General features: G+C 34.6%; 5 protein-coding genes across 6 annotated transcripts; 2 read left to right on the top strand and 3 right to left on the bottom strand.

Moving 5' to 3' along the window:
- Positions 1-15: 15 nt before the first annotated feature.
- Positions 16-9,499, top strand: LOC118268840 (protein phosphatase PTC7 homolog). Its single transcript, XM_035583583.2, has 5 exons — positions 16-495; positions 2,332-2,511; positions 3,571-3,769; positions 6,687-6,946; positions 7,446-9,499. The coding sequence occupies exons 1-5, from the start codon at positions 267-269 to the stop codon at positions 7,493-7,495; spliced, it is 918 nt and encodes a 305-aa protein (XP_035439476.1). The 5' UTR covers positions 16-266; the 3' UTR covers positions 7,496-9,499.
- A 437-nt stretch (positions 9,500-9,936) lies between these two features.
- LOC118268841 (derlin-2) lies at positions 9,937-12,239 on the bottom strand. The gene is made up of 5 exons (XM_035583584.2): positions 11,818-12,239; positions 11,467-11,700; positions 11,094-11,216; positions 10,845-11,008; positions 9,937-10,758 (listed from the first exon to the last, which is right to left on the bottom strand). The coding sequence occupies exons 1-5, from the start codon at positions 11,908-11,910 to the stop codon at positions 10,641-10,643; spliced, it is 732 nt and encodes a 243-aa protein (XP_035439477.1). The 5' UTR covers positions 11,911-12,239; the 3' UTR covers positions 9,937-10,640.
- A 790-nt stretch (positions 12,240-13,029) lies between these two features.
- On the bottom strand, positions 13,030-14,489 carry LOC118268997 (trafficking protein particle complex subunit 13). Its single transcript, XM_035583863.2, has one exon. The coding sequence runs from the start codon at positions 14,288-14,290 to the stop codon at positions 13,082-13,084; it is 1,209 nt and encodes a 402-aa protein (XP_035439756.1). The 5' UTR covers positions 14,291-14,489; the 3' UTR covers positions 13,030-13,081.
- A 245-nt stretch (positions 14,490-14,734) lies between these two features.
- Positions 14,735-20,161, top strand: LOC118268998 (cytoplasmic phosphatidylinositol transfer protein 1). The gene is made up of 8 exons (XM_035583864.2): positions 14,735-14,929; positions 15,450-15,598; positions 16,522-16,610; positions 17,068-17,075; positions 17,172-17,243; positions 17,328-17,582; positions 17,751-17,876; positions 18,014-20,161. Exons 1-8 carry the CDS (start codon positions 14,879-14,881, stop codon positions 18,161-18,163), a joined length of 900 nt encoding a protein of 299 aa, XP_035439757.1. The 5' UTR covers positions 14,735-14,878; the 3' UTR covers positions 18,164-20,161.
- A 1,813-nt stretch (positions 20,162-21,974) lies between these two features.
- LOC118268971 (trypsin II-P29-like) lies at positions 21,975-26,177 on the bottom strand. 2 transcript variants are annotated; one of them, XM_050700984.1, is made up of 5 exons: positions 25,737-26,177; positions 23,767-23,983; positions 23,314-23,420; positions 22,832-23,019; positions 21,975-22,153 (listed from the first exon to the last, which is right to left on the bottom strand). In XM_050700984.1, the coding sequence occupies exons 1-5, from the start codon at positions 25,855-25,857 to the stop codon at positions 22,004-22,006; spliced, it is 783 nt and encodes a 260-aa protein (XP_050556941.1). In that variant the 5' UTR covers positions 25,858-26,177; the 3' UTR covers positions 21,975-22,003. The 2 variants fall into 2 exon arrangements, with proteins under 2 accessions (XP_050556941.1, XP_050556949.1); XM_050700992.1 differs by having other exon boundaries at positions 25,709-25,894.
- Between the last annotated feature and the right edge of the window lie 1,135 nt (positions 26,178-27,312).

Here is a 27,312-nt window from a genome sequence, read left to right as displayed (position 1 = left end):
CAACCCTTGCACTTCACTAGTCTCAGTGTCTATTACACAAGTAGTCTATGGCCTAATGTCGAATTTGTCCAATGTTCGTCTTACCATCAGTCACGAGACAAATGTAATAAAAATCGAAAATACGTCTAAGGACTACATAAGTTCATTTTAAATTTGTATTGTAGCTAAATATGACTTGTATGTGTTACTGTTCTGCAAAAATGTCTTCGTTAGTTTCATCTGTACTCTTGTGAAAGGCTGGTGTCAAAGTACGATTCAACTAATGAATGATGCAGTCTATTTTCTGGACAGGGAGACTGCTATCACGTGCTTTAAGAAATGGACTTTCAAATTTCTCGAGTGCCGCTGAATTAAATGTTTCGACGACAAAACATCCATATTTAGTTTCAGTTGTGTGTGGTTTTCCAAAAGACATTGCTAATGGAAGAACTCGCAAAGGACAATTCGGTGACGACGCATGGTTCTCCACCAATTCCAGCAACGCGGATGTTATTGGTAAGAATATTGTTTATAAGTTTGACAACATGATGTTTATAGTCTGTTTTTGTCAATTTATTATCATCTCATATTATTGCCTGTTTTCGTTTTATCATGGCTAACGTGTTGTTAGCTTATTACGCTGTAATTTTTTTCGCAGCATTGCGAATTTTTAATTTTTATTTTGTTCTCTGCTTTCCATCCGCTTTTAATACAAATAGTAATTAATAGACATTAAAAATATTAGTGAAAAATGTTCTGAGTAAAACACTTTGTTTTAAGCTAACAAAGCACAATAAACTGGTTTTTGCTACCTATATCTAAATTGTGTGAAACTTATTATAAATCAAGTTAATGATCATCCACTTCAGAAATATGAAGCGCTTGAGAACATTTTGTTATTTATTGCTAATAAACATAAGATAATCATTAAACTATAATTATTTTAATGGCATGAGGTTAGCCGCACTTGATTATGAAGAATCATTTTATTTACACTCAGCTAAATGGCAATAACTCAGTAATAATCATATATCATTACAATTATAAAACTGTTTTAGGTAATCTAAATGATTTTTAGATAACAGATTTCAGATTGCAAAATGTATGAAGATAATATAAAGATATAAAGATTTGTTATTATATTTTAATTCATACTATCAATCTGTTTTTTGGACACATGATCCCATATCTGAGCCAATGAATATCATATAATGTGTATGAGCACACAATGTCTACTAAAAAAACGTGAATTTGCTATTGTTTCATACTGTTATAATATTAGAGTCCCATTCCTTTGCAACAGATTAGAACACAAGTACAACAATGTAGCTGCTAAACATTACAGCTCTCTGTTTATGATATGAGAGCTATCAAACAATAAGAGTTAGACAATAATCTAAACAACAATCAGATATAACAAAGTTTGTTGATTATAAAACATATTCAAAAATAAACAATCACTTCATGGCCTATTGTGTGAACATGATTATAAACAAATGATTGTATTATCTATTCAAACAGTCTCAAGTGAAACCAGTTGGCTGGCTATGACTACCTTGCATAATAAGATTTTTGTTTTTTCTTATTGGAACCTTACATATAAGTTGACACTTAAGACTGGTCATCGGTGACCAGAGTTTGCAAAGGATTTGCCTTCAACAGTTTTTTGATGGCAATCAGATGGCTTAATACTACTTTAAATGCTTTGCATGTGACAGGACTATTAACCTTCATGTTTTGACTTTTAGCTCAGTCAATGCACTTGATAAACATACTTGACAACATTAAACCTAAAAGGAAAATGTTTTATTTATTAAACCTGTTTACCAAACTTCTTTTTCTGGGATTATCCCCTGTACTAAACTTTGGATTACAATTACAGGAAAACTAATTACCAATGATGTAATTAGTTTTTGCACTGATTGCTATTTATAATTTTGTCAATCAATTTTCCTTACTGATAACTTACATTTAAGGTTTAGTTTTGCAAAACAATTGCAAAATCTCACACAGATTTCAATGGAATTTTAATCTATTACTTTTTAATGTGTCTCTTTTGTATCAATGGTTAATGTATGCATGAATTAAAGATTTGATTTCGGTTATAATATGGTTATAGCATATTTAATCATTAAACAATAGTCCATCCTAATCTTACTTTGCACATTTATCTTCAACTCAATTGAATCTCATCAAAAGTTGACAATGATATTAACAATTCTTACTTTTTATTTATTTATAATTTATTCATATGAAAAACCACTAAATCTGTTTACATTAAGTATTTTTTATACACTATCTTAAAAAATCTTTAGTAAGGAACTTAATAATAAATTAAATCCTCTTTCTTAGGTGTGGCAGATGGTGTAGGAGGATGGCGTGCTTACGGGATCGATCCCGGAGAGTTCTCCTCGTACCTGATGCGGACATGCGAGAGGCTCGTCCAAATGGGACACTTCAAGATGACAGAACCAGGAGACCTGCTGGCCAAGTCCTATTATGAATTATTGGAACATAAGAAACCAATATTAGGTGAGTGAGAGCTTCATTAAGTACATTTGCTATTATTGCACCCGGAAATAATTGTATATCCTATTAGATTTACAACCTTATTGTTATGTGATAAAGTTGAAAATCCAAAAGTTTATCTGTACATCTGAAAAATAAGGTTTTTATTTGAATAACAATATGTTACAAATAGTTTGTTTAAAAAATGTATCTCTTTTGAACATGCATGTAGCTGAGAAAATATTCACCTTGACCAACTTAGATACAGATAGACTGTGTTAAATTTAATGATTAAGATATATTCATGGCTGCATGTTTTGTGTATGTCACACTCAATTGAACAATACAAAGTCCTCTTTTATTTTCCTCTGCAACACATGTGATCTCTTGCACCAGTCAACTAAATAAATTATTGATAACTCTATGGTTGCTACTGTAGACAATATTATTTTTTCTTTGTAATGCGATATGACTTCCTGCGTCGTATTGTTTGCTTGTTCATTTAAAAACTTTAGGATGTAAATTATAATACATTTTCTCCTATTATTCTGTGATAAAAATAAATCCTATTGCTTATAATAGTTATTATAATAGTACAAAGTACTACAAAATGTTTTTTTGTTGAACACATCCAACTAATAAAAAAATATTATGACTTAATTAAATAATCATAGACTTTGCCAGGTAATAATATTGAAATTCTAACTAGGAAACAAATTACATACACACATATTGAATTAATTATCAAATAACTATTGGCGTCCTTGCGGGTTTTACTAACCGTAATAAAAGTATTCAATGTATAGTGAAAAAAAAAGAATGACGAACAATATGCCAGTTACAAATTCCATGGAATAGAAGGCGGAACTAGTGCCGTATACTGGACAGAATTTGCTATTCTTAAGGTTTTCGGTTTACCGAAAGTCTCAATAGTATTGATAGTACTGAGATAATCTGTTTTAATTCAGATATCGAATTCAAGATCGATTTGATATCGATAAACGGCCACTATCGAGGTGTTCTAATAGGTATTATTAATAAGAATTATTAATATTAACAAAATTCTCGTATTGTTTGTTACAGGAAGCAGCACAGCATGTGTAATGATCCTAGATCGGTCAGAGTCCGTGATGCGGGCAGCCAACATCGGCGACAGCGGGTACATGGTCGTCCGCGGAGGTCGCGTGGTGCATCGCTCGCATGAACAGCAACACTACTTCAACACGCCCTACCAGCTCAGCCTACCGCCGCCCGGTCACGACCGGAATGTGCTAAGTGACAGGTAAATAACTAAATACATACAACAAATACATTTCTACATAATACAAAGTTTACTTGTTTGTATTTTGAGAAATCATCCTCATAATAGATAAGTTGACACCATTAGATGATGATAAATCTGTCTTCGGTGTCTCTAAGATAGGTATAATGTCTGCAATGCTATGAGAGATAATGTCTAGGTTTATTTGCATTGGTTGGGTGATGACAACTAAGTACATATGAAAAAGGTATGATATATTATAAAGCTAACAACTATTATACTTAAATATATCTGCCATATTTATACAGGTAAAAAACCCAGTAGGTCATACAAAAATCAAGATTATTTTAAAATGACATTGACTACTGACAGTCGTGGGATTGTTATTTGTGTATTTATCTCGCGTCTACACTTCTACGATAAAAGAAGTATAGTGCGTCATAATTTCTTGATGATAAAATCTGAATTAATGCGAAAGGTTACTTCAATACTGATAATAGTATAAATACAACTGAAGACTCAATCTGTACTATGGGTATTACGATTATGATTCAAAACATCTATATTTTGACTTGACATTAAACTGATTTATTCGTATTTTAACCATTGGAATGTCTAGCATTCCACAATAGTATACTAAAACTACTACAGTCGCGCACTGCGTACTGTTGACAGTTTCAAAACTTTCAATTTGGTAATGTGCCAAAACAATTTTACAAAGTATAGCGCTATGCGTTATGTCGTTATGTTTTGAAAAGTCTGTAGCTTTGTACATAAAAGAATTCAGTTGTATTCTTCCACCCACTATAGCAATTTACATGGACCATTTTGACAGTCTGAATGGCCCAAATAACCGTACTGAAGCAGTGTAAACTAGAAAACAGCTACTAACTGACTTCATGCGGTTTGAATAATATGGCTGGCTACATGAGGCGGCCTAGTTAAGTATTTTCTGCTCCATAACTTTAATCCGTATTAAAACGGAACAAACGGTGTTTATCTCTTAAACAAATTAGTTCGACTATAATTAATTCCAGATGGCTTGCAAACAATGTTTTGTAATGCAAAATTTATGTAATTGAGAACGAGTGTACATAGGTACAACAATCAGCGGCCAATTAACAAACAATTTAAAGGACAATTCTATGATAGTCCTTTAAATTGTTACTATTTTTAGCATCTCAATGAAACTGCATCGTCGCGGTACAATTAACTAATTAAACTTTATTTACTAACATTGGCTATGCTAGATAAATTGTATTCATCCTCATTATAAGTGCAATGCATAAAATTATCAGACGAAGTTAAAAAGTGCACATTAATGAACTATTATGACCTTGTACAATCGCATTTGCGTGTCAAAGGTCTCCAATATGGCATTAGATCGCATTAAAATTCTTCTTAATTAGTTGACTAAAATGAGGATTTCCTTATCTCGTTTTGAGCAGTGAGGAAACGTGAAATACTAACACTCTATTTTATCCACTCGTATCTAGATTTGGTCACTACAGTCATAAGACTCATTATTCTCCAACCACGAGACTAGTAGTCATGTGCTCATTCCACATACAGCTGTTGTATTTCTGTATGCACTAATATTAGAATTTTTAGCTCATTGGATATCTGCCAGGTCTTTAAACTTGCGCGTTCTCTTGAAATTTATGGAATTGTGTTTACTTGTTTGTTATTGGCACGGCTTACGAAAAGAAGTTCATTTATTCTGTAAATTCTCTTTTCTGAGTAATAATCACGAATGAAGCAAGGTAATTTAATGGCTACTCAATGTATGGTCCATTCTTATACATTTGAGGTCGTTGACACTTATTTAATTACATCATTGGCATAAAATAAATAAGATGTTGTCGTCATAACATGTTCACCTTAAACGTATCGTTATAGCTGTGTATAATGTACTGAGACATCCTAGAATTGAGTTGTTACGTCTTGGCGCCCTAATTACGTCCCGCTATTATGTAGATAAGTGGACGAGAATAAAGTCCAATATTTTTTTACTCTCATGAAGTGGTCTGTCGCTCTTCACATGTATTGCGTCATTTCAGAAACGTTATGTTGTTATTTAAATGAGAATTGAGTGGTATACATTATCTGTGCTTATGTACAATCTTCATATGTAAAGTGGTCGTGAACATGATTATTAAGCCAGGATTACTATGTCTAGACGAGTATGCAGTCTATGTAAAATATATTATCACTAGAAAGTGGTATCTGCAATTATAACATAAAAAACTGAAAACCCTTTATATCCCTCTAAAATAAATGCTAGGAGATAAATTATCAAGATTTTAAATAACAACAATGCCGAAGTTTTGTAGGTAAGGGTCATAGGGCTATGTATTTCCATTCAAGGAAATAACAATATTCTCGTAAAGTAGGTAGGTAATGTAAAACGATAATGAGATGATGTGATGAACCTGTCACTTGCAATAATAAAGAGATTTTACCTACAGAGAGGCATAAAACAGTTTTCACATTCACAATCATTATCACAGCATTCGGAGCATGTTGTTTACATAGTGATCTCGATTAAAACTGGCGTGGATCTATCATACCACTTTTACTCTTATTTATGCCTAGTTATCGGTTAAGGGTGTCGATCATCTTCTAGTCACACAGACATGCCTGATCGTCATGCCATTCATGCCATGTCAGGAAACTTGCAATCAATCAAACTGCAAGGTGACACAGTATAATATAGATCCATTAATACAAAAAAAATACTACTATCAAATGATTAGGACTGAATGTGGATTATACAGAATGATCAATCATTCTATATTTATATCGTATCGTAACTTCAGTAAGAAGGCTTAACTTATTTAGGGCTTCACTTGAACTTCCGCTATTAATCCCTTGGTTTTACCAAAAAATGTAAACAAATTTCCAGATCTATATTCATGTGTATATCTTTAATTATCAGGCCAGAATCAGCGGAGACGTCAGAGTTCACAGTGGAATGTGGTGACGTGATCCTGGTGGCGACGGACGGCGTGTTCGACAATGTTCCCGAGCCAGTGTTGGTGGCTGAGATGCGCCGCGCGCAAGGCCTCGCCGGGGAGACGAAGAAGCTGCAGGCGGTCGCCAACTCCATCGCGTGGATGGCGCGCAACCTCTCATTCGATGGCTGCTACATGTCGCCTTTCGCTAAAAGCGCGCGACAGAACGGCATTGATGCTATTGGTAAGATTTTTTTTAAATTACTAATTAGAATTACTAAATTACACTGAACTTGATTGAGAAGTAAATGAAATCATGTAGGTAAAACAATCGTCGTGTGTAGCATCGCGTTGCATTAAAATAGTATCGTGTCGTGTCGTTTTCGTCATATGAGACACCGATTTTGGTTCCGTGACCAATCTCAACCAAGTGTAAAAGTATGTTCCGTTGCTACTGCGCTAATTGCGCAGAAGACCAAAAACAGCCAGTAAATGCTTATAAGACTTTGCCTTTTTGTAACCAGCTTCGACGGAATATTAGTAGTTTACCCACATAGAACAACTACATAAATTAATATTTTATAAATGTTAGGCTATTCGATTTTGGCTCTAAAATAAACACTTAATTGCTTCTCTTCTTTTATTCATACAATGGAATGATACGTTGTAACAATGGAGTTAATAATTTCAATGTCATCGCCGAAATGTGTGTTAATGTGACTAACTCTAGTGTTTGTTTACAGGGGGAAAACCGGACGACATAACGGTGCTACTTGCTATCGTAGCGCTATGAAAATGTCCACATGTGATTTATGTAGCTAGATTCTAGGTACATTTTTTTGTTGAAGATTACTACAAAATTTAGTTAAATACTAGTGATAAACAACGAAGCCAAAAATGAAGTTTGGACCCTTTTTTTTGTAACTGATCTGTAATTATTTTTGGATGTTTTTGGTTATAAGTGAAGGAGGTGCCCATTTCATTTAATTGATTCAATGCGATTCATCAAGAAACGGATATGTATGTTTCTAATCTGTTATATATGTATATTTGTCCTTTAATTGTTACATTGTGCATAGAAATGTGTAAATAATTTTGTACTATATTTTCGGTTTTGTAATAATAGATGTGTCTGTATGATCTCAAAAGTTGTTTGTATGTTTTATAGTAATGTACAGGACCAGTCCATGTAGTTGTCAATAGGTCACCTCCTAAACTTGATATGGTCTACCTATGTTAGATTTCAAATAGAATTGTTTATTCAGAGATATCACGCTGTGACGTCACGATCTGACTGTTGTGCTTCTAAATTATTGTGATTTAGATAGATGAAGCTGCTCGATGTCGTTGTAGTGCTGAAACTAAGTGCAGTTTACTTGCTGTAAAGATGTTTGTTTGCTGAATGAATTCTGTGTGTTATTGGGTCAGCGAAAGTTATCCGTGACCGACATTTACCAATCTTTGAAACAACAGACCCACTTTCTGCTATCTATTGTGTTATGATTACACACAAACTCAACTATTTGATAGAGTATCTACATACTATACCGACTTTTTGGTCGTTCTTGTTCTTATAAGCGACATTATGTGTGTGTGGTCGATAATAAAGAAGTCAATTAAAATGTAACTTAAAGCGAGCGAAAAATACTTAGCGTAAATATTTGTTCAGAACTCGCAAAAAATAAAGTTATATTACTGTTGTCGTAGTAATCGAGAATGTACACAGGTCTACAATGACTACGCCGATTATAAGAACACTGAAAAGTCAGAGTGTGCAGGTCAATGCATTGTATAATGATAACATTGTGATTTTATATTACCTTTAATTGAGTATGTGAGAACAAATCGTATTTAACATGAAAGAAATATCATGCCGCCTTTTATATATTGATTTTGTTGGCCCAATTGTAAAATAGTGTTGTAATTGTGTGATTTCAAAGTTGATGTGTATGTCCTTTTAAATAAATTGATTTTACATCAACTCTGTGTCTTGGAATTGAGTGTGTGTTTGAAGGAAGACTGAATACAACTAGATATACTGTTCTTGTTGTTACTAGTAGTTTTATTAATGTTACGAAACTATATTTGAATGAAGCGATCACAACTAACGGTTCTATGTCTAAGACACTTTATGTTCTTTTTATAAATTTTTATGTAAATTATTATGTGTTATGATTTGTATGTGCAATTATTTTTCAAACAGTCATTGGAACCATTGTCGCAGCTTATACTTTGATGTGAATACTAAATAAATACCGCTAAAGAAATCATAGTCGTTCTATACAGCGGCAATCGTTATCATATTAACATTAATATATAAATTGCATTTGACTATTATTAAAATAAAATATAGGTACTACGTGGCGGGTAAAACGAAACTAACCAATCTAAAAATAATCGGCTTTTGTCAACAAGTCGCAGATTGAGAACAAAGTTGGCATTTTATTGACGCGACCATAGTTCATTGTATTGATGTCATCGCCATTGTAAGTTTCGTTTTAGCCGCGACCTCCATGTTCAAGCATTGTCGAAACTAATCTAGTGAGAGTTCTTTGAGCTACTAAATTGTTGTGCCGGATTAGCCGTGGCACACAATTTGTAGATGTAAATCAGTAGTGAAACAGTATCTAAAATTTAGCGCATATTAAAAGTATGTCGAATGTATTTATTGGCTGTAAGTAAGTAGTCACTGATCAAACGCTTATCATTACTTATTTGCTCGGACTTATCAACTAATTGTGTTATTAAAATTCACCATGATATTGCGTGAACATAGAATAAACAATTCTGATTACGATCTATTTTTTTATTTATTTTTGTCCTACTAAAACTTGACCCACATACATATACTTGACTAGATACCTTGGTTTGTTGTGGAAATTAGTTATCTAGGTACTTGTAATATGGTAAAAAGTTACAGATGCAGGATTTGCAAGTAGGATTTTTATTTTATATAGTGAAATAGCATTTTAGCTCCTACCTAACTAAAACAATTTGATAAGGATAATAAGTCTCCTTGAGGGTTACCGGGGATCCGGTTTGAAAAGCAGGAGTAGGAACAGGGTTGTTTCTAGTGAGTAAGAGTCCGACACTCCCTCACGTCTCAACCAAGGCAGAAGTCATTTTTTCCCCCATAAAATAAAGAATAAGTCTCTTTTATTCATGTTTGGTATGGAACATTCAATAAGCAGAATTGAGGGGAATAAGTGGTTTAACTCAATGAAACAATTAATATTTTTATCAATAGTTTGTATTCACAAATAACAGACCCTTATCAATAAACTTTTTTACACAAAATACATTATCGATTCACCACTATGACGTAAATGTAATCACGTAAGCATTTACTTTGTACAAATCCAGATACAGTGTGTTTACTATCACCGTTACCCTCGACAAACAAGGGCGCCATCTATTGTACATACTCACACACAGACAATATTAACTTAATTTTACCTTTTCCATACTACTTGCTGTTACAATGAAAAATTTACTAAACTTCTTTTCCAATAAGACATTTTATTGTTTTTAGTTGACAGATTTCAGAATCTAATCATAAATATCTACTGTCTTATTGAATAAGTGTTGCCATCTTCTACCTTTCTTTCTGCTATTCAGTGTGACAGTAAAATTAAGTTAGTACAATAAAATTGGCACCTTAACCTCTGTATTATAAATTAAAATTATTGTGAATTACTTGAAAGAAAATAAGACTTTACATAGTACCTAGATAATTTGATATTGAATTAGTTTCTAGAAATATAAAAATATATCTTTTCAACCAAAGTCTTTTGCTTCTTCTATAGAATTAGGTTTTGAAGAAAATTTATAAGAACCATGATAAATAATAGAAAGAGAAGAAATCCAGAAACACATTCTTAAATAAACATTTTGGCTTTGTAATTTCATCATTATAGGAAGTTTTGACCAAAGCTAACTTATCTGGCTTCATCTTCGTCATTACGACGACGCCAGTCAAATCCACCTGGTCTTAGGTGATCGAGATCTGGGAGTGGGCCGTATTCTGGTTCAGGGGCGGGATCAAACAGCTTCTTCCTGAAATGCATTAACATACATCATCATTTACCCATTTTACTATCAAAATACTTTTATAAGTGTTGATTATTCTTTTCTATACTTACAAAAACTTTGGTGTTTTTAGTATTTTTTGACCCCCATTTTGTCTTGGTAGTACATCTTCCATAAAGAAGTATATGTGGCCAATAGCCATTCCAACTAAGTCTACTGATATTGCATTACCAAGTAAAACTGAGAAGCCCAGCAATACCCAGGGGAGGTAAGGAGCCTGAAACATTAAAGTAGGTACATTTAATAAGACAATAAAATAATGTATTTTGTAAATGTAGATATTTATATGTGTAATACAGTACCTGGAAGTTCATCAGGCCAAAGAAGTTCATTCTCACAAAGACATTTCTACGAGACCATACATACACAATCATAATAGTAAATGCTTGTCCTAAAAATAATAAATTCACGAAGAAAGCACCTATCTGTAATAAATTGTTAAGGAAAAACTTTGGCAAACAGTCATCCTTTATTTGTAATTGGCAATGTTGATGCAGTCCACAGCCAACTATTACATCACTGCTATCAACTTAATATCATTATCTCCATTGTTAGCTCACTTGCAATCCAACTTATGCAAGTGTTAATCAGATTCATATCTTCCTAATTGGAAATTCCACAATTAGAATCTTATTGGTACCTAAATGAAATCTGAAAGTATAATAAAAAGGATACAATCATGAGGACTCCTCCAAACACAAACATAACAACAAAGTCTGCAGTTCTCCCTCTGAATGAGCCCTCTTCAAGCATTCTACAGTATCTGTAGGTAAATATCATATTGAAGAAAAAGTTGAATCCTAAATTTCCAAAAAAGAGGAATGTACTTATTAGCCTCCATAGTTGGTATTTCCTTAATATTAGATTAGGATTAAAATATAATTGAAATGGTGACACTAGATCCAATTGCTGAAACAGAAAGTGTTTACAATGTTTATACACAATCATATGACATTTACAAGCAAAATATAGTAGTGACTCAGCAAGTGACACGTAAAATTATATAAACAATAAAACGAAACTTACAACAGCTAATGTAGTGACAACACAAGCTGTAGTGTATGCTCTAGTGACTGGGGGTATGAGCATATATTCTTGGAGTAGCGTTTGGTACGCCATTTTACAGTTCAGACTTAGTTTTACCACTACACTTTAACATACAAAAGAAAATAAGCTAAGATAACGAAGTCACAGTTCGACTCGACATGATTGGGCCACATCAGAATCAAATAATTGTCCACAATAGGATGTGTTGATTACAGTTAGGTGAACTGCGAAGTAACCTTCATTTAGTCTCCGAATGTATCCAATTTCAATGAGTTACATATATTATTATTATAAAATCATCCGCTATTAAATTAAACAAGAAATACTTGAATAATATCATAAAATCTACAAATATCGAGCAAAATTTGACAGAAACAAAGATCAGGTAGTGACAGTTGTGACAGATGACAAACTACTTTCACAGAAAATTATTTTATAGGGCAATAAAAATTATTAGTGTTGTTCCACTATCATTACCATTTTATCGGAAAAAAATTGTCTCAGTTCTCAGTCTGAAAATATATTAGCCATTTTAGAAACGGTCGGAACAATTTTACTAATCTAGACTAATAAATTAAATTGGAGTGTGATTTTGTAATACTGAAACAACCGCTTTTTACTAATTAAACATACGATACATACACCACAATATTTCTTTTTTACAATGTTTGTCTCTTCCGACTAATCTCTGAAATGGCTGGACCGATTTTGACGGGACTTTTATTGGTAGGTAGCTAATGTACTGTGGAGAAGAGAGGGAGATATTTTATTGCACGGACGAAGCTGCGGGCATCAGTTAGTCATGTATATTGACTGCGTCTTCAAAGTTTTATATGCATGGAGCAAAACTTCATATTGTGTCGATCGTAACTAGGATGGATTTGAGTTGGCAGATGGTTTCAATGATATGACATCATTTGTTCATTGGTTCGCAGTTGTTTGGGCGCCAACTGCTTATGCTTGCCTACAAAGCAAATAACAGCGTTACATTGTAAGGGGTAATGATTAATCACAAGAGCGACAATTGGGCGATCCCTAAGTCGGCCAAAGCATAGTATATCATCTTCTTTGTCGAATTAGTTACTGTAAGCCTGCTCCTCTATGGGAATGGGATTAATAACATACTTGCTTATAACAATGAAATAAATAACACAGGTAATTGTATCTTGAGTTTAAAATGAAACAAAGAAGTAAAATTCAGATTGAAATAAGTATGATTTATTAAATAATATAATATATAATATTAACAAACAAACACTGAAGCTATATCATCATAATCATATGTTCTCTTAAGGAATAAATCTAGCAAGGATACTCCAGATATATTGCACAGACCAGTATTAATTGGCAGAGCTGTGAGGCTGATGTATAAAGACTGGCCAGGTTCAAGGGGCCCCAGCTTCTTGTTCGAAATGCCACACCAAAGTAGGCTAGAATCTTGTAGGGATCTCAACTTCAAAATTAAATCTAATGTCCTTTCACTAGCATTCACTATTTTGCATTGGAAATCGAAAGGTTCCTCCACAGAAACTTTACTTGGTAACTTTTCAAATGTGAGTCTGATATCTCCATAATCAGGGGTCATTCTCTGTAACTGACTTGTTTGTAACCGCCCCTTTTCACCCAAATTGGATCTCCACACAATATCAAGCTTTCCAATGTTCTTAGCTGCTGCCAGTAGCTTTATTTCTTTTGAAATGTTCTCTCTTGGAGTCAAACAGTACAGGTACTGACAACTCTCTTGAGGCTGAAGTAAAGTTACATCACCAAATACAGACATTCCATCATTAATTTCATTCAAAGACTTCACATTAAATTGTTGAGAGCTCTCTAAAGAAACCTGCTCTAATATTATAGGACCAGAAGTTATGTTTTGCACTTGAGCTTCAAGGTAGACATCATCAGACTCAGCGTTGTAAAATTTAGTTTTTACATCTAATGGTTTCATCACTTCGAACTTGAAGAACTTTCTGAATGATGCCAATGTGTTGTAGTTAGACATGTATGTCACTTCACAGACAAGTATGTGTGTGCCAAGGTCCTTAACTTCATGGTGTATCACATCACTGAGTGTTTCGTCTACATCAAGCATGGTAGGGGACAGGTTCTGCTGTGTTGTTAATAGTATCCTCTGTGAGTTTGTCTGTAAATCAGCCTTGATGGAAACACTTTGAACTGGATTGTTAGTTTCATTATGAACGCAGACATAACATGAAAACGTTTCACCTAGATATATATTCCCAAAGCTTTGTGGAAGTAGTAGGAACTGACCAGCAGCAAGGGTTTCCATCTGAGTGACTGAAGTAGCATCATCTTTCAGGTAGTTGTTTAAAATATTTCCAGGCAAATCTTTAGAATCACAAGTTACTATTTTAGGGCTTATTAAAGCAGGTTTTGTCAACCGCATTACTTTCAATGCAACTAAATGTTCCACTACATCCTTTGGATCCATTTTATGTAGGTACTTTTGAACAATTTGTTAACACAAAAAAGTCATATATGGTAGATCTGCTTCTAAGCACACAGAATAATTAAACCTTTTATTATTTTTCACGAGAGATAATGAAATTATTCAACTTATTTTTTCTTTATTGATTAATATGACGTTTTCACCTGCACTCATATCTTTGTTGATCTCAAAATTGTCAAAGTCAACTTGAAACTTGTCATAGAAATGTCAGAATAACATAGACAACACGATTGCAAAAACTTAATACCTAATCTTCCCTACATTTTCTGAGATCCTAATTAATGAAATAAGATAACCGTATAATGAAATTAAGTACATAGTGATACATTTTTAATACCAAGATTTCTCTGGCGTTGGTATTCATCTTTCAATCAACTCAAATCCTCAGTTTAAAATGTTTAGTCTATGATCAAATCAAATGTCGCATCCGCATGTCAGTCAAGTCGGTCAAGTCAAGTCAAGTCAAATCTGAAGATTACTGAAGATTGTGATTTGTGCGGGCTTGTGTTGTAAAATTGTGTATTATCGTGAAGCTGTATTGTGTCCTATTTACTAAATCTAATTAAGAAAATGGTTTTAACAAAGGAATTCAGAATATGCATGCCGATGACCGTCGAAGAGGTACATAATAAGTGATTTGTTGTAACTGCTGCGCAATCTTTGTATATTGGAACAGATTTAATTTATTTTATATTAAAACTGTGTCTATATTGTATATAATTTTAAATTGTTCTAATGACAAACATAATCTTCTCTCTCTTCATGTCATAAAACAGATTTACCATAATTTTTACCAATCAGATTTGCATGCTATAGTATTACATTTCGTGGTTATACCTATATGTTGTATTTACGACAAAAGCGGCCTTGGAAATACCTATCAGGCCTTGATTTACAGACGTAGCTATACTAATGTTCATTGTATTGGTAAAGAATTGTGCCTGGTATCAAGATTTTCTTAGTTTCCAATATAAAATCTTTAATAAAGCAGACACAAGTTTATCGTTATAATTAATCACATGTTATCGTTAATTACTTAGTACAGAAGTGAGGTTTAAGTTCATAGTTATGTAAACATAGTCTAGACAGCAGGAAGTATTAGAAACATGTGTATCTTTATCTGTATCTTTCTTTCTTATAGTACCGCATTGGTCAGCTGTACATGATAGCTAGACATAGCTATGAACAGTCCAGCAATGGGGAGGGGGTGGAGGTAGTGGCCAATGAGCAGGTCACCGATGAAGTTAATGGAGTGGGACAGTATACAGAGAAGAGAATCCATCTATCTAGGTGTGTATAATCAAACAGTTGTCTTTTTATAAATGTTATGCTATCTTGTTCCACATCATAATGGGATTAATATTCCTATATGTGATACTAATGAATGATTACACTAATGAACTGGCAAGAACCTAAACAGTGTTGGCAGATATTGTAACTGAATGAAAGGTACCAACTGAGACTGTTGTCGAAGCAGGAGATGTATTAAATGGAATGCCTCCACAAATACCTATGTCTATTCTCCACAAACCATCTTAATATGGCTAGAACAGTTTATGGCAGTAATAGTAAAACCTTATATGACCTAGTATTCGGTTTCAACTGTTATTCCCCACCTAATCCTGTAAATTTTTATCTTATCTCTGAAATGCAATGAAAAATATCTAAATATGTCACAGTTCTTTGTAAATAAGAGATATGCTGAATGATAGTGGTTCAGGAAACATTTATAACTATTTAAAACTAGCACCTTGGAAACCCAACAAAAAATAATTGCAAAATCTATTCAGCTGTTCTAAAGTTTAGCTCTTAGCAACACATTATGTGATACATTTTTTTTTATTATAGACTAGTTTTTACCAGCAGTTTCACTCTTGGTCCTGTGGAGTAAAAAGAGTTCTGTGTATTATTCCAGATCATAATCTACTGTTGTTCCAAATTTCATCCCAATCCCTTCAGCACTTTTGATGTGATTGAGTAACAAACACACCAAAACTCACTAACATTTGCATTTATAATAGTAAAATAAGCCATTTTCTGTATTTTCTTTTTATTGTTAATATGCTATCATTTTCAATATCTTATTATTTCTTGTGATACCACTTACCTTTTTTATGATATTATTATTTTACTGGCTATAAATAGCCCTATAACTTTTATAATAATATCACCTTATTTCATTTTAAATTGTTAATGTTTTCCTTGTTTAACAGTCATTTGCCGTACTGGGTCCAGTCCTTGATACCAAAAATCTTTTATGTCACTGAAAAAGCATGGAATTATTACCCATACACTATTACAGGTAAATCATATTGATATCTAATTAATAGAATAGTACAATATCTAATTAATAAAATAACTAAATAATAGGGTGTGACTATTTTGAATGAATTGATTTCCTGTAGCTTAATTAGGGTTTCCGATTACCTTATATTTTATTTTGGTTTAGTTTTCCTTCTACTGTTTTCCTTTTTCGTCGTCTCTCGGCCGATGATGATGATGATGATGATGATGATGAGAGTTGTCCTTTTACATGTTATCTACAATATAATATAATATACAAACAAATGTAAAAAAATATGCAATCTGGATCTTTTGCTTTGAAAGTAATCAAAATACTTATGATGTCAGCTTATTTTGAAATTTATCCAGTTCTATTCATATAGGCTGTTGGCTTGATTCCTGCGAAACTGAAACTTTCTTTACTCAATAAAATGGTAATTAAGATTTTTTACTTTTCATGTTGCTGACCTTCCCAGAATACACAGTAAGTACATGTTCTACACGCTTTTGTGGTTTATAGTTAACATTATTTCCTGTATAATTAGTTATTAATAATAATATGGGTTTCCTCCTTTTCCAGTGTTCATTTATTCCAAAGTTTGCTATCTCAATCCAAACGCGATATGAGGATAATAATGGGACTACAGAGAATGTAAGTTTGTGGTGTACAATTTTATAAAATTAGAATATGTTCTGTACTTTCAAGTTGACCCGTTAAAATATTGTTTTTTTCTAGTGTTTGGGAATGACACCCGAAGAATTGGAACAAAGGGAAGTTGATTTCCTAGATATTGCTTATGATGAGATCAAGCCACATCATTATAAGGAGGCAGAAGACCCTAAGTTCTTCAAGTCACAGAAGACAGGTAGAGGTCCCCTCGTGGAAGGCTGGAGGGAGAATCATCAGCCCATCATGTGCTGCTACAAAGCCGTGAGCGTCAAATTCGAGGTGTGGGGCTTGCAGACTAAAGTGGAGGAGTATGTTCAAGGCGTAAGTTTATTCTGGATATTAATAGAGCAATCGCTTGCAGTGCGTTGTTTACGCTTCTAGTTTGAGGAAACAAACATGTGAAATCAGAAACATCTAGATAAATTATGTAGTGAGGAAGTTCTATTTTTATTTAATTTATTTTTGAAATGTTCAATGTTTGCATTACAGGCGATTCGAGAAATTCTGTTGCTTGGACATCGTCAGGCGTTTGCTTGGATGGATGACTGGTTCAACATGACCATAGAAGACGTGCGGGAATACGAACGCGAAATGCAAGCAAAAACTAATATCAAGGTATGTTCCGTTATCACTATCACACAAGCTCATTCAAATGTATCCTATCAATTTTGACTAGATAAGGTTTATTAGGAAATTGTGAGTACTTCAGCTATGTTATAACTGGGATTACATGATTAAATATATTTTTTCAGTTAAAATCAGCCATAGAGAGTGCCGAGGGATCTAACGAGGACAAGAATTCGGATTCTTCCAAACCACAAACACCAAAGAGTCCTAAGACGCCGAAGAGTACGAGCAGCACTCCTACAGCTGAAGGTCGGTCGTGGTTCAACTGGTCCTAAGTTGGTCACCACTGAGAAGGGCTTGAATCCTAGCTATTTATTTAGATCCCTGCGTGTTTAGTCTACAGCTGTCTCTGTTACGCATTATTTACGTCCGAAGTTTGGTTTGGTAGAACATAGTCTTTAGCTTAGTAATGGCTAAAACTATAGTACTCCTAGTATCAAGCCCTTCAGTATAAAGTTGAATTTGATCTCATCTTGCTGTCACGACAGGGTTTGATTTTGTCGAATTGATGTGTTCACCTATTGCCTTCGGAGTTATATCTTCCACCACAGTCTCTCCTTATGATTTCACAATTAATAATAATTATGCAATTTTGTTCCTAGTTTTTCTTATTTGTAAGTTATACTCATTGTTGAAATGGTGTTAGTTAGACAATATTATTTAATGAAACCTTACCTAGGGGACGCTCTATACTAAGGAGTTGTTATAGTTGAAACCCTGCTTGATGTGAGAATGGAATGCGGAATAGTATCGGCGAGCGTTGGTAAAACTTATAGAGATCAATCAGAAGAATAAATTAAGGTGCCTCTAAGAGTACACAGCGAAATCATAATGGGCTATAAGTATAACTCGAATAATGGACGACCTCTATTTATAATAATAATTGTAAGTTGAAATGTTTCTTATACAAATATAGGCACCTTAATGTCCTATTCAGTGAAGTATTTTTGAGATTGACATTGAAAATGGGATAATGTCCCTACAGTAGCCATATAATGTAAGTATGCTATTTGTTTGTACAGATACAAAATTGTGGAACTAAGACTTCAGCCTCATATGTATGTATATTAAAAATATTTCGATATTTCGACGACTTTTATGTCGCTTTATTGACTTCTAATCTGACTGTGTAAACCCCAAAGGGGAACTTATTCCTATATAACATTCTTTAAATATTTCCTAGTTATGTATGATGTTAGTATATGTTTTAGATAACTTTATGTTTGATGTTGTAGATTTTATTAGTATGTTGTCTTTATTGTGTGTTAGTAACCTTTGAACAAGGCCTTTAGAAATGGTTGTATTTAAGTAAAGTCGAATTATCTACAGAATATGTAAGGAAACGGGTATGTCGAATAAACTGGAGTAATATCATAGTTATGTCTAAGGATACGAAATGAATATAAACGGTATTGTAGTATATGAGTGTTATATGTGCAATATATACAGTTTAATGTTCTAGAACTATAAAATATTGACCAAAGTCCTCGAAATTATATTGTGGTTTCTATATAAATGGTTATAGGGTTGAATATTGAATCATTACTTGCTATTGTTCGTCAGTAATGTTTCTGTATTGAAACATACATGTCTCGATGTAAAGTGTAATAATAAATGTTTAAATAATAACAAGTTGAGCTTGAACAATGAACAAATACATTTATAGTAAATGCTTGCTTGAATAAAGGAGTACAATATTTTTCTCCTGAGATATTATAAGTACAAAACTACAGATTAAGTTATTGTCTGCCAGTCAACTGCAAATACTAGTTACTTCTAATGTATCTACTTAACAAGGCATTGGTACTGCCTAATTAGATTGAAAGTGGAATATCAGTCTTTAAAGTAAGTCTCGATGTGTTTATATGTATGTATTTATGTATGAAATCAATAGGCCTGGGCCGAGTCAGGTCGGGTGTAATCGTAAGAGTAATGTTTTGTTCACAATGCCGTTGGCTGGCCTATAAGTAGTATGGTTTTGAAGACTTTTTCCATAGCGCGCTACTTTATGCTTATTAGCTCGATCCTAGTGTAATTATTTTCTACTATGAATTCTTATGATTTTTTTAAACCTCGAAAACTATTGAAATTATGGCGTCCGCAAAAATATCATAAATATTTATCGTTGTACATAATTGGAATTGTTGTTAAGTCACAAATTGATAAACGGCTATAAATATTACTAAGTTTGCAAGTTATGTTTAAATGTAACTTATCGCTAAATGTTTCATGTACGACGTTGTCAATCAAATATAATGATTGTTTATCGATAATATTGGTTTTATTGAAGTAACTAGTCCCGATAGTAGTTTCCCAGCATACTTATATCTACCTAATCTTCTTCTATTTAGTTAGCGTGTATTAAACGCCATGAGTCTAGCTATTTGTTAGGTTAACCGATTCGTTGCGACGCCCATTTTGGTGCACTTTTATGCGTGGCGACGAACAAATATTTCGTGACACGACAGTCGTGTCAAGCGCCATATCAGTTGATGACACGCCTATTGTGCCATCAGCCATGTACAGAATAAAATGTTCTTTTTTCTTGTTTACCCTTGAATTGTATTTATTTTCGATTTGAGCGAGATAAAAGACATTTAAAAATGACACGAAACGCGTGTCATACGCCATATGTAAAAATTGGATGGCACGTCTGTCGTGCCATCCGCAACGAATCGGTTACCTGACAAGCATCAACACCGTCGCCAACAGCGCACATCATGCCGATATCGTATCGGGACGCGACATACGGGTCTAGTGCCGCGGTCTTGTCCAGCGAGGCTGTGTAGCGTGCCCACCAAAAATCGCTCTGACGTGAATCCTGCCTTCACATCTGTATAGCTGTACCCGTATATTGTGCATCCTTCTGCAATGCGGTCATTTATCATACTAGCAATTTGGGAGCGACTGCAAACACCGCAGCTGCGTCACAAATACGTCACGTTTTGGGGACGCTCGCAACCCGCTAATAAAAAGGCTTTAAATTTGTTTTAATTCTATACGACTTGACCGATAATTAATGTTAAAATAAATGGTTAGGTACTCATAATATAACATTGTTTAGTGTAGTCATAGACATAGATCATCCTGTACCACAGTCGACATCCACAGCTCCTATTATTCTCCGGAATCCCTCACAACGCGCCAACGGATAGAGATTTAAAATGACTTTAAGTACTCTCGTAAACTCCACAGTCGTGTTATTACAATGAACACTAAAATTTATTCAAATATTATTTTATTACGTTCGTGAAATACAGCATTGCGTTACTATACAAAGTAACGACTGACTAGCGAGAATATAATTCTTAATCTTATTCTGGGGGCTTAGTACCAGTTTGTTTTACGTTTAACAAAATCGAAACGAGAGCGCGTTCGGCGCTCTGATTGGTTGGTTCATTCGCACTGGCCAATCAGAGCGCCGGACGAGCTCTCGTTTCGTTTTCGTTCAATGTAAACTCGTACTAAGAGTAGGTACTGTATAATTAAAAATGGTAGCTGCTTACCAACAGTTGAACTAACAATATTCATTATAATTGATTTGTCATACTCAACCACAATATTGTTCATAATTAAATTAATTCATTTAGAAACGAATGATGCGGTGCGGTGTCACATTAGGTATATAATGTACTTGGGTGCGACACATTGCGGTCGACGCCAATCGACTGGCAACCACAAAATTCATTTTGGCAAACTATTAAAAATAATGTTAATTGAAATGCTATTTTCGTAATGCAAATTATCCTTTAGTTTAGCTACCTACTTATGCAGTCATCAAATTATTACTCAGACATGATTGCAGGATAGAGTGAGATGAGAGAGCTCTGTTCCAGAACTAGTTCTTGAAAAGGCAAACTAAAGCGGAAATTGTGGGAATGGGTAGGTAATGTTTTTTGCAGAAACGATAGTACCTGGATACCTAGGTGTTCTCGAGTGGAGACCACTTGTGGACAATACGTCATAGATCACCTTCTAGCTGTGATGATAATGTTCCAGCTTTTAGAAAATCCAGGTAGATGGAAACATGGTGATGAAAATGACGATAAATATCGCAAAGGTACGGAAGTTTGAAATACAAAAGACTCGCTTGTATCCGCATTTAATTCCAAGAATCAATCATCCCGTATGAGTTCTCGTATCCATTGGAGATGTGGTCCTATGCTGGTGTAGACTGCTGGCAGGCCCGGCACGCCGCAGCTGATGCCGTGGCTGCTCACTGCCTGGATTCTGCCCGAGCAGAACAGAGGACCTCCCGAATCACCCTACAATAATATCGAGGTAAGTACTTGATTGGCCAATATTTACTTACAGTAATAAATGGGAGGAGTAAATAAACAGTAAACAAAACGATCAATGCCATTGAAAACGACAAATCCAAATTCATCGCTATATACTTGAGATTCACTGCTACTGCTGGCTAATTCTACCGTCCCAAACCATTTCGCTTGCTCAATTGGCAAATAAATTCTCCTTGGAAAAGCTACAAAATAACAGAATAAGGGTTACGTCGACAGAAGGTACAATGTTCTTGGGTTTTCTAATTTTCAAACCTTCGCTCGCTCATCAATACGTTAATGTCCTTTCGTTGCCATTCGCGACGGCACGGCGAGGGCATTTTGCATAGTCTAGACAGAAATAATTAATCTACAAAGTAAAATGTTATTTATATCCTTGTCAACTACCTAAAGTTACTTTAAGCTACCAAATTACTTTGCAGATAATAGATAATATTATATACTATCTACATACCTATCAGTTGTAGGTTTTCGACAATATGACGTATCTATCTACCTACATAAATAAATTGTTTATCGTCCATTAGTCCCAGTATTAATACATAAGTAGGTGATTAAATTGAGATACTGCACTGCTGGTAAAGTATGGTTAATTTAGAAGCGTTAATGAGAATGAATTGAATCAATTTATCTGGTTGATGGTACCTGGCAGGCGTCGACGCCTTCGCCAACAGCGCACATCATGCCGCTGTCATGTCGGGGCGCGGCGAACGGGCCCAGCACCGCCGTGCACTCGTCCAGCGAGACTATGCGCAGCGTACCGGCTGATAGCCGATCCGACGTAGTCCCTGAGTTCACCTCTTTATAGCCATACCCGTAAATTGTGCATTCTCCTGCAATAGAGCCCACATTTTTATACTAAGAGGCTTTTATATGGGTATACAAACCATTCTGTTTTTTTTTATAAAACGTTGCCCCGCACTTGGATTTTCTCCTGTGTCGTGGGTGCGTTTACAAACATACAAGTTCACATATACATGATACCCAGACGCGAAACAACTATTTATGGATTACATAAAGAGTAGCTCCGTGCAGGAATCGAACCCGCAACTCATTTCACGGTAGCCAGTTCCTCAGTCACCGCACTGACCGTGCAGTCAAACCATTATCACGTATCTGACATTTACCTGATAGCCCGAAGGTAGATGTGGGCAGCAAGGAGCGGGACAGCCATGTGACGTCAGTGAGGTGTAGTGCGATCCGTAGTACAGCCACATCATGCGCTCTCGTGATCCTGAAACCATACAACGTGATTTAGAGCTCGAGCTGTGCTGTAACGATGACGCGGATTTATTCAATCATAATCCGCCCCGTCCGCTGCTTCGTTAGCTTTGCACTTCTATATTGGATTTAGTTTTAATGGGTTCAAGGCGATTACGATTCAAGGCGATATCATCGATATTTGTTCGAAGAAATTTTGCAATCAGAGTTCTTTGTAAATGAATTGTTTATTCTGACAATTGAATGCATCATGCAGGACGTGGAATGATGAAATCAGAAAATTATTTCTCATTAGGTTCCGTTCATGTAATCGGTAAAAACTTCATGGATTGATAAACATATTACAGAAGAATCCTTACGGATTATAAAGAGGATGTTTGATAATCTGCAAAACGTCGGCTTTGGGCGGCACATCACCATGTGAGCAGTAGTTGTTCAGCTGCAGCACGTACTGGCTTGCATCTCTGGTCACGCAGTGCGCTGCAGTCAGCGCGGAGGTCGGAGACAGGATGGTGGCTCCACACAAATGACACAGGCTGCTAGAGTTTCGTAGAGATGCTACGTACGGTTGTATGCCTGTGATAATAAGCGCAGATAGAAAGTAGTGTAAGTACAAAATTTTGGAAACATGTAATTACTAACTAACGAAAAAAATCTTTGCTTAAACAAAGATCTGAATAGAGCCAATTCGTAAGCTTTTGTTATTTACTTTCTTCTTCTTAGATTAGGTCAGGTTATTTCTTATTAGGTTGATGAAATACTCATAATCAGAAATGAATACGTAGAATAAGACCTAATTTCGACTCTGAATACCTACTACCTACATAGCCAACCAGCCAATTTCATGATATCCACCGTATACCAAGTTAATATCACATAATGTTTGTTTGGAATTGTTTACAATCAAACGAGCGCATTACTGAACCCTTTAGTCCTTGTGTCGTTTGTTTTTTATTTTCTGTTCATTGTCTGACCTCTGCAGTCCTAAGGGAAATCAACTTTCTTCAATATACGCTTATCAGTGCAAGGCATACATTCTTATTTAATAAAATAAGCCGTGCTAGTCCCTTTGTGTAAACAAAGTAAGTGACCATTTGGTAAATATGGCGACACATGCCTATATTAATTTAATGATGTAGGCAAGTTTGCTTGCTCGTTTGAACGCACTCAAATCTATGGTTAATAGGATTGAAAATGTGTTTTTGAAAAGGTTTATCATTTAAAAATGAATCGGTGGGATATTTACCACAAGAACATAATTAGTCGAGTGATAATAGTAAGTAAGTAATAAGTGCTTCTAGACTTCGTAACAATTTGGTGATAGGAGATAGTTACTTATAGTGTAATTTAGTTACTAGGTAATTTGAATAAAGTTTCAACTCCTAAAATTTATTAGCTAATTTCTGTAGCTTCCATCTTTTTCATCGCGACAAATTATTTAATTGATACTTTTCACTACTTTAGTTCCGGATCTATAACAAATGTAAATAGCAATGACCTCTAACTTAATTTTAGATACGCTACAACAAGATATCCAATATTAGAACAGTATTTATATTGGTGAGCATACGTTATTTTATTCCGAAATTATTTATAGGTATCCCGATAGTGTGACTATTGGAAACGCAGCTGTGGCGTTCCTGTAGTGGGTTACTTGTAGATTCCTGGGGCCTTAGTCTGCTATTACAATTGTGTCAGAATAGTCGATCATTGAGCAGTGCAAGAAGGAGCTATGTAGGTTGTATTGCTCCATCCCTCTTGCACTGCTCAATGATCGACCATTCTGAAACAATTGTAATAGCAGATTAAGGCCGTTATACTGTGACCATTCTTCGTGGTATGTACTAAAAATTGTCTTCAGTACTAATCTTTGTGTCTTAGAATTACATATTCAGGTGTGGGATAGCCATGCTTCGGCACGAAGGCCGGCTCGACTGGAGTGATACCACGGCCTCACAGAAAACCGACGTGAAACAACTTGAAGTCTGTTTGTAATATTGAAATGCATATGATCATACGTACGATACATACACCAAAATACATATTTTTAATGGTTGTCTGTCCGTCCGTCTGTCGTTTTGTTCCGTTAACCTCTGAAATGGCTGGACCGATTTTGACATGACTTTTATTGGCAGGTAACTGATTGGTACTAAGGTAGGTAACATAGAAGACGGGAGAAGTCATTGGATGATTTTCGCTCCTCAAAAAAGGCTACTTTTATTAGTCATTAAGTCCATAATCCACGCGAGCAAAGCTGCGGGCATCAGCTAGTCTACAATAAAACAGTAAGATACCAAATACCTGAATAGAAAAACGGAAAGTGCAATACCACAGTCGACATCCACGGCCCCAATCACTCTCTTCACTCTCCCACATTGTGCCAATAGAATAAGATTTAGAACGACTTTAAGTACTATCATAAACACTACAGTATTCTTGCTACAAAGCATTGCACTATAAATATTAAGTACTAGGATTTACACAAACACTAGATAGATAGATAACCAAATAGTAAAATATGCACGTTACAAATTCTTTTTCACAAATTTTCTGATTATAATATGTACACATGTGACTGCTTATACTCGTACAGGAATAGTGCAAATTACTGTGGAAAGTCGTGACAACATAAATTACTGAAAGTGTTTAATCAGGTGTTTATGTGAGCATTAAAACAGTACAGTTGAACATCAAATATTTTTCAATGAATTTGTGTTAAACATGACAATTATGACTATTGTTATATCGTATAAACGTATGTAATTTATCTCTAAATACTTATCTCTGTTGACGTAATAAGATCAATCCTGTTTTTCACTTTGATTATGTGGACTCTCTACTTAAATCGTGACGATTACACTTTATTAATTGAGTCATTTAATGGTTACTTAACCTAGTCCTTAGCAATTGTTTTCGGTACAAAATCGTTACTAAATGGCAGTAAATCACGGTTTACTCACGTAAAATAATAGAGAAAAGCTCTACTAGTTTCGAGTCACAGAGGGACTCTTCTATATGAGCAGCGTGCGCAGACGCGGCGACGTCGCGACCTCGAAACTAGTAGTGCTTTTCACCATTAATTTACGTGAGTAAACCCTGATTGTTAGTTAATTTAGTATGTCTCACAATAGTTATTACAAAAGAATAAACTTTAATGTCAAACGTTAATATTTTCAAAAGTAAAATGAATCATCCTCTATATTACTTATTTCAATTTTGTTTGTAACAAACAGGTCATCGTCATAAAATAAAGCAAGTGAACGAACTTAACTAATGACTTAGCATAATTTTCCAATAAAATATAAGTAACGAAAGCAGTGTTCATTGTGTTCAAAGCTGATTAAAATTAAGGGTAGCGGTCGAAGGCCACCCTTAATGTTATTGTTATGTTCTTTATCAGGGTTGCAAGCACGCTTGGGACTACACGATACCTATTTTTCGGTTAAACACAAGCAGCTTCGTATACGTACGTATACAGATGTATAAAGAATAGTTTTGTTTTGACTTTTGCTTCATAATATTGCTTAGCAATCAAATTGTGTTCTCTGGATTTTCTAAGGGAGGGTATTTCGTTATTATTGGTACCTACCATGTAACTAGACAACCATTTTAAATAATTGCTTTCACCAAATTGAATACTGGAACTACTTACTTTAACAAAAGTTAATTAAAACGGTATCAACCTTCTATAAAAGGCCATAATGCTTTCGGCATAAAAGAAAACGGTTTTAGGGCAAAGTCAAATGTACGGTCGAACTCAGGTCACCCTTGACAAGTCATTACTCATTATGGGCCCACGCAGGCAGGTACATGCCTATACGTAGCGTGAGTCTACCCAGTAGCCTTGGTTTGTTGTCTACGAAACACTTACGAAGTACAAGTGGAAGTGAATCAGATTGTTACGA

Source organism: Spodoptera frugiperda, chromosome 2, assembly GCF_023101765.2.
Source record: "Spodoptera frugiperda isolate SF20-4 chromosome 2, AGI-APGP_CSIRO_Sfru_2.0, whole genome shotgun sequence".
NCBI classification, from domain to species: Eukaryota; Metazoa; Arthropoda; class Insecta; order Lepidoptera; family Noctuidae; genus Spodoptera; species Spodoptera frugiperda.
Note: the sequence above shows the minus strand (reverse complement) of the source record. Positions and strands in the feature narration are given on the sequence as shown.

Coding starts and splice junctions, on each gene's coding strand:
- LOC118268997 (XM_035583863.2), bottom strand. CDS start 14,290: ATGGATCCAAAGGATGTAGTGGAACATTTAGTTGCATTGAAAGTAATG.
- LOC118268841 (XM_035583584.2), bottom strand. CDS start 11,910: ATGGCGTACCAAACGCTACTCCAAGAATATATGCTCATACCCCCAGTC. Junction 11,701..11,817: donor TTGTCACTACATTAGCTGTT/GTAAGTTTCGTT, acceptor TTTCTGTTTCAG/CAATTGGATCTAGTGTCACC. Junction 11,009..11,093: donor TTGGCCTGATGAACTTCCAG/GTACTGTATTAC, acceptor TTAATGTTTCAG/GCTCCTTACCTCCCCTGGGT.
- LOC118268971 (XM_050700984.1), bottom strand. CDS start 25,857: ATGCTTTGTAGCAAGAATACTGTAGTGTTTATGATAGTACTTAAAGTC. Junction 23,984..25,736: donor GGCCGTGGATGTCGACTGTG/GTATTGCACTTT, acceptor TTATTATCACAG/GCATACAACCGTACGTAGCA. Junction 23,020..23,313: donor ATCTACCTTCGGGCTATCAG/GTAAATGTCAGA, acceptor GCTCTATTGCAG/GAGAATGCACAATTTACGGG.
- LOC118268840 (XM_035583583.2), top strand. CDS start 267: ATGATGCAGTCTATTTTCTGGACAGGGAGACTGCTATCACGTGCTTTA. Junction 496..2,331: donor CAGCAACGCGGATGTTATTG/GTAAGAATATTG, acceptor CCTCTTTCTTAG/GTGTGGCAGATGGTGTAGGA. Junction 3,770..6,686: donor CGGAATGTGCTAAGTGACAG/GTAAATAACTAA, acceptor TTTAATTATCAG/GCCAGAATCAGCGGAGACGT.
- LOC118268998 (XM_035583864.2), top strand. CDS start 14,879: ATGGTTTTAACAAAGGAATTCAGAATATGCATGCCGATGACCGTCGAA. Junction 17,244..17,327: donor ATAATGGGACTACAGAGAAT/GTAAGTTTGTGG, acceptor GTTTTTTTCTAG/TGTTTGGGAATGACACCCGA. Junction 17,583..17,750: donor TGGAGGAGTATGTTCAAGGC/GTAAGTTTATTC, acceptor TTTGCATTACAG/GCGATTCGAGAAATTCTGTT.